Source organism: Globicephala melas, chromosome 13 (assembly GCF_963455315.2).
Source record: "Globicephala melas chromosome 13, mGloMel1.2, whole genome shotgun sequence".
Lineage (NCBI taxonomy): Eukaryota > Metazoa > Chordata > Mammalia > Artiodactyla > Delphinidae > Globicephala > Globicephala melas.
This window is the reverse complement of record NC_083326.1, coordinates 15,090,402-15,096,735: the sequence shown is the minus strand read 5'-3', so window position 1 is coordinate 15,096,735 and position 6,334 is coordinate 15,090,402. Positions and strand designations below refer to the sequence as shown.

Below are 6,334 nucleotides of genomic sequence, written 5' to 3'. Positions count from 1 at the left end.
GAGGCGTTTGACAGGATTGTCACCATTTATGCTGTTCCTGCCGTGTTGTGTATGTATGTGGGCAGAGTTATTGCAAGGGATTAAAAACCCCAAATCACAGGCCCCAGCGTCTTTAGAGAACAACTTGCTTCATTCATAGATACATGATAGATGATGGATATATAGATGCTTTTCAAATATACAGACTTTGAGATTTTCTTTTAAATATAAGTACAAATCAAAAAGCATTTTTAATTCATAGTAGCTATTTGTCGGTCAGTAGATACAATTATGTGGACATCATGCGAATTTTTTGACATTAAAATAGAGTTCTCAGAAAATAATTCTCATACCTGAAGATTGTGAAGTGTGCCTTAGCCTTCCTGTGTGATGCCTTCTACAGTATAAAAGAGTATCAAGGGTACTTTAGCAAAACTAATTAACACCAGTGGCTCAATTCTGGTTATGCAAAGAGGCCTAGGGACACGGCCACGGACAAAAGTTCCTCTGCCAGTGACCCTCACATCAAATCACACATTGACCCCACCCTTGATGAAGCCAATCTCCCCTCCTGCTCCAGTTCTGTAGCTGTCATCTCCCGTTCACCTTCCTCCCTCTTCCCCTCTCTCACCATTTAAGGGAGGCAATTTACATCCCAGGACTTCAGCAGACTCAGGGCAGGGGCGGGTTGGTGATGTGGATCTTAGATCAAGGCTACAAATTTGGGGTATCTTTTGAGTTCTCAAACAGGAAGGTCAATTGCACCACACCTACTACTGCACATGACTAGCTTCAGATGAAGCAATACTTGCGGCTCACCCTACCGCTAATTAGATCAGGACTCTCTGTAGGCTACTTTAAATAAATCACTCTCCGGGCATCAACCTAAGGTGTGCAGCCGCTCTCAAGACCTATGCCTGGCATGAATTTCCTATGTTTCACTACTTCCTTTCCCAATTAAAGTATAAGTCCCCTGACAGCAGAAATCACGTCAAATTGCCCTGTATTCCCCACTCTCACCACACAACTGGAACGAAGGAGATGGTTTGGTCAGAAGGTAACTGCTGATGGAAGTCAGTTAAAATATTCTGGTTTCATAATGAACACTCAGTAGCTTACGTGATGAAAAAATAAACACACAGAAAAGAATGGTGGTAATTTTTAATAGTTTACAGTATCAAATTTTATATGTATATATATATGTATAAATACAGTTACAGACCATAAATATCCCCATGGCAAAATACCTGCCACTAGGCAGACCCCCCCCAAAAAAAATCTTTGCAACTAAATAAACTAACAGCTTAAGTAATACTGAAGAAAAACAGATGCTGAGGTAATTTTTCATCTAAAGTGACTACAGCCTATATTAAAACATTCTTACTGTAAGAGTTCAAGTAGTTATGAAACCCTTGTCACAAAACCCCCAAATGCAAACTAAACAAAAAATATTTTAATTATAAATAGGTAAAATAAATAAGATTATTCTTGCTGAAAATCAATCATGACAGTATTATTTCTTTTTTTATATATCTGGGGACTTTGTTGATAGCCTGGCCAAAAAAACAATAGAATTCATGAAACCTTTCTCAAAAACTACATATTACTCTAATGCCATATATATATATATATATATATCTTCAGATGAATATATGTGTATGTATATAAATGGGATTTTCATTCTGGATGAGCAATCTGTTCCTTTAAAAAAATATATATGTATCCCAAATATGAAAACGTGCTTAATTTCTCTTAAAAGATCACTGTTATACAATGCACACTGAACCAGTATGAGAAGGGACATTTTACAGATTTTAGAAACTTCTTTAGAAACACATTTATTTTCTTACCAACAGTTACGTTAGAATATTTGTTTTACTAAGTTATAATTACAGCAGTAAAAAAAAAAATCTGTCACTTATTTTTCATTATTCCGGGTTATGCAAAAATCCCCATGCTTCTTTATCTTTTAATATTCAACCTGCAAGAATTCCACTGGTACCAAGTAACACTTCAAATTTTTTCAAAGCATATACTTTCCCAGTTCTGAACAGAAACCATACATTTTGAGTAAAAAGAAACTATCAAATTAGTTTATATTTTGTAGTGACCTATGAAATCAACATTCACTATGACATTCAGTGTTCTCAGAAAAAAATTTTACTTTTAACAAGATAATATATATAAACCAAAGATTATACATTGTTCTGGAGTTGTCATCCAAAAGTAGAAACAAACATTGAACATGTTCTGTTTCTTGGCCCCTGCCCATAGTCGAATCATTTATCAACTCCTCATACACTGGGCAGCAGCCTTTAGTAAAAATACTAGAACAAGTCTCTAAGCAAAACCAAAATGTATAAATAATTAATTTCCTATTTTCAAAGTTCTTCCATTCTTGTTTGAAAATAAACAGTGTTTTTTTTTTAATGTTCTCACATACCAAACGACTTCTGGAAAACCTCCAACAACAATTCATTTTTGACGTATTCATCTTCGTTTCCAAGGGCATCTGAAAGCAAGTGAGAGCTCCTTCACGTTGTTTGTCTCCATTACAAGGCAGTCTCTCCTCTAATTGATGAAGTTTGCACTTACTGGGGAATCTTCCGTTTGAAAGGAGTCTCTTCATTCTTCATTCGAAAGCTTCTAAAGTCAGGTTCCTGAGCAGAAGAGTTTGGATATCAAATTCACAAGTTTCTGCCGGAAATTCAGTTTGTCTCCAATTCTCCTGAACTGAATGGCACACTCAACTTCAGGATCTGAAGAGGAAAGCGAAACATCAAAGTTGCACTGACAACACTGCAAACTGCAACCAGCAAGAATTAATATGCCCATCCCAGGACGAGTTGAGTATTTATCCCAGGAAGCATTATCTTAACTTTATGTATGCTTGTTTTCTGAATGTGAGAAAGGCTACTTACACACACACACACACACACACACACACACACACAGGCACGCACGATGTAAACGAACATGTGGTGACTCTAAACAACAACAAAAAGTTAAGGCGAGAATAAAGACATTTACTTTGCAATCTTTTTTTTTTTTTTAAGCATCCTGGATGAGGCAAATGTTATCTTACTTTCAAAATACAGACATTTATGTCATACACCACAAAGAGTAAGTGAGTCTCTGCCAGCCTCAGGTGATGTCATCCTTTTCTTTCCCATGTAAGATTGGTTAGGGAAATAAAAGTCAAATTCTAAACTCTTTTATGTTATTTTCCAGTACAACTTATTTTGTAAAGGGCAATAGTTCTGATTATGCCCTCATAATAGGTAAATCTACATGTATTCTTATCCTCATTTAAACAACTCTGAAATTTTCTCATGAAAGACTCATAAAATCTTATTCTAAAATTAAGTCCACATTTTTTAAAATAACTTAAAATTTACATCTTACTCTAAACCAAATTCTTCCCAATCTGTACCAATCCGCTGCCTCTGTGGAAATGAGTGACGCACAAAACAAACTAACGTTTAATTCACATGTTTACTATTTTTTATGATTAAGGTATTGCAATAAACTGAATATTAGGGAAAAGTAATGTTTATAATCTAATTTCTAAGTAAACTTTTAAAGTAAATGAAGTTAACACCAAACCTATACTGATCCGTAATTACAATTTCCTTGTATATTTCAAAGAGCAATTCAACTTCTTTTTGGTACACTTCAATATCATGATTATGATCACTAAAAATCATTATGATTACAAATTAAAATCTGATTTATTTTGTAAACAGACCCTGCAAATACCCTATTCAGGCTCAAAATAAATGAAAACTGTAAATATATACTAAAGTGGATGTTTAAATCTACATTTTAACCAATTTCTCTTTTTACAAGAGCTGGGTTAAATTTTTGTAATTCCTAAAAAAAAATTCATAATCCCTATCAAGTTCTTTTCAATGAGTGGGATATATTAACATACAATCCTAAAAAACAATTATCATTCAGGCTACCATTTTAGAAGCCCTGAATTGTAAGAGAAAAAATTATACCTTTCATCAAAAAAAAAAAAAAGGCAGAAAATAGCACCTAGTTGTTTCCTTAATCCTTTTTGTTACATCTATAAATGTAACCATGTGTGGTGATGGATGTTAACTTATTATGGTAATCATGTCACAATGTATACATATACCAAATCATTACGTCATACACCTAAAACTAATACAGTGTTATATGTCACTTATATCTCAACTTTTTTACATGTCTTACCATCTAATCAAGTTTAAGAGGGACATTTCTGCTGTCGCTTATTAATGGGGACTAAGTTGGATCGTGAAGGTTATGCGGTTTTTCACAACACAGCCAGAACTCTTGAACATCACGAAAGGTAGACAAAGCTTTTTCCCTCCCAAACAAGAGCTAGAGAGAGCAGCCTGGTGCCAATTTCGCCGTGGTCACATTGGCAATGCACCACTTCCTTTGCACGCCCCATGGGCTCTATAACATTACACTAAGTTTAAAAGGGGCCTAATACCGTCTGATGTAACAGCACTGTGAACCACACAGATTTCCAGCCCACAGTCTTACTTGCCTTCTTTGCTACCGACCTGAAGTTATTCGATGGGGCTACATGTGACGGGGAAGGGCGTTGGAAGGGATGGATTAAAAAACATTGCGGACAAACTCCTGTTCTTCTCCTATCCCATTTCTGTAACTAATTAGGGATTGTTAAAATGTTATACTTTTGACAAAGAAGCAAGACTGTCTAGGCTTCTGACCTCGGGGTTCCTTGCGGGGCCTCCGTAACCCTCCAACAGTCCTTTGTGGAAAAGCTGTGATAGTACCAAGCGTCATTACCGCTTTTGTTGGTGAAACAGAGAGAGCAGGGCACCCACCAGAGCCTGGACTCCGGAGGAAGCGGGCCTGTCTCAGGAAGCGCCGGGAGGCCGTGGCGCTCTCTCTCTCGGCCCCGGCCCCACCTGCCGTGACAATTACTTTCTCCGCGTGTTTGTAGCCCGTACCTGCACTTTTTCTCCCCGTGGCCCCGGACAGGGCACGTGGGGATGGAAGGCAGGCGAAATAGAAGCGGCTTTTGGCATCTGCTCAAATGCAGCTACATCCCGATCCCAGAGCCCGCTCCCTCCCCCGCCTTCTCCACGGTCCGGGGTTAAACCCCCGAAGAACTTTCTGGAGGCGTCCCTAAAGCACGTGCAAGGGAGCAGACCCGGCCCGACTCTTGAGACCCTGAGCAGACGGATTGACCCTGGCCCGAACAAGACCTCGACCCCGGCCCCCGCCTCGGCCAGTATCTCCGCGAGCCCCAGATGCCCCTACCTGCCGGAGCCCGCGTCGGGCTCTGCTGAGCGCTCTTACGAGCCCTCCTTCCAGGCATCTCTGTAAGCAGCCGCCGGAAACTATGCTACAGAATCCGGGAACTCAGTCCTCCAACCCTGGCACCTTGGGTCTGCAGGACTCGGACTGTGCGCGGGGGGAGAGGGGTAACGGAGCTAGAGACTGCACACCGTCAGCCTCCAGGAAACACTGAGGTGTGGGCCCGCCGCTGCCCGCGCTCCGATATGAAGGGGACTTCCCGGTGACGTAGCGAAACTTGACGCCGGGCCCGCCCCTGTCCCCGCCCCCGCGGGCCGCCGCGCCTGGAGGGAACTGGCGTCCGGGCCAGGCCTGCGGGGAGCCCCGCGCCACGCCGCGCGACCTGCCGGGACCCGCTGGCGACCCGCGGCGGCGCCGATCGGCGGGGTGGGGACCCGGCCCGGCCCCTACACTACTTTCTTGACCAACGCGTCAGCTGCAGGCGCGGCGGGGTCTAGGAGTCGCGAGCGGGGAAAGGTTCTCCTAGCGGGAAAGTTGGGGACGGAGAGGCCTGGAGCTTCGTCCCTATCATAAACGGGCAATTAGAGACTTTCGTAAACAAACCCCGGAAAGAGTTCGGGAAAGGCCAGTTTTCAGACTCGGAGAGTGTGGGAAGTTCCAGGGAAGTGAAATGAAGAGAACACTTAATAACAATAGAAATGGTGCCAGAAGCCAAGGGAGAAAAGTACCAGATTGAAACTGAAACTGCCGGGAAGTGAACGGCAAATTGAAACCCTGCAGCTTGGGAGCAAACACTGTTTGGACTTGGGGAAGCGGGGCGGGGGGAGAGAGAAGGAAAGTGGATGGGAGAAGTGGCCAGTTCTCCGCCCGGGTAAGGGCTGTGATTTTGAAAGAAGAGCATATTCCCCTTGGGTAGGTTTCATTGCTCGTTCCAGATGCTTAGGAACACAAAAAATAGTAGGTCATCATGTAGACAACTTTCAGATGCCCTCGTGGAGGGAGGAACGAGGTATTTGGGAATGTGAAGTTATTTGCCCGATGTCTGGCTGGCCCTTGAATAATTCCATTATTC

General features: G+C 41.7%; 1 protein-coding gene across 1 annotated transcript; it reads right to left on the bottom strand.

Annotated features, from left to right (window-relative positions):
- Positions 1–1,142: 1,142 nt before the first annotated feature.
- Positions 1,143–5,472, bottom strand: PMAIP1 (phorbol-12-myristate-13-acetate-induced protein 1). Its single transcript, XM_030868086.3, has 2 exons — positions 5,266–5,472; positions 1,143–2,738 (listed from the first exon to the last, which is right to left on the bottom strand). Exons 1-2 carry the CDS (start codon positions 5,321–5,323, stop codon positions 2,632–2,634), a joined length of 165 nt encoding a protein of 54 aa, XP_030723946.1. The 5' UTR covers positions 5,324–5,472; the 3' UTR covers positions 1,143–2,631.
- Between the last annotated feature and the right edge of the window lie 862 nt (positions 5,473–6,334).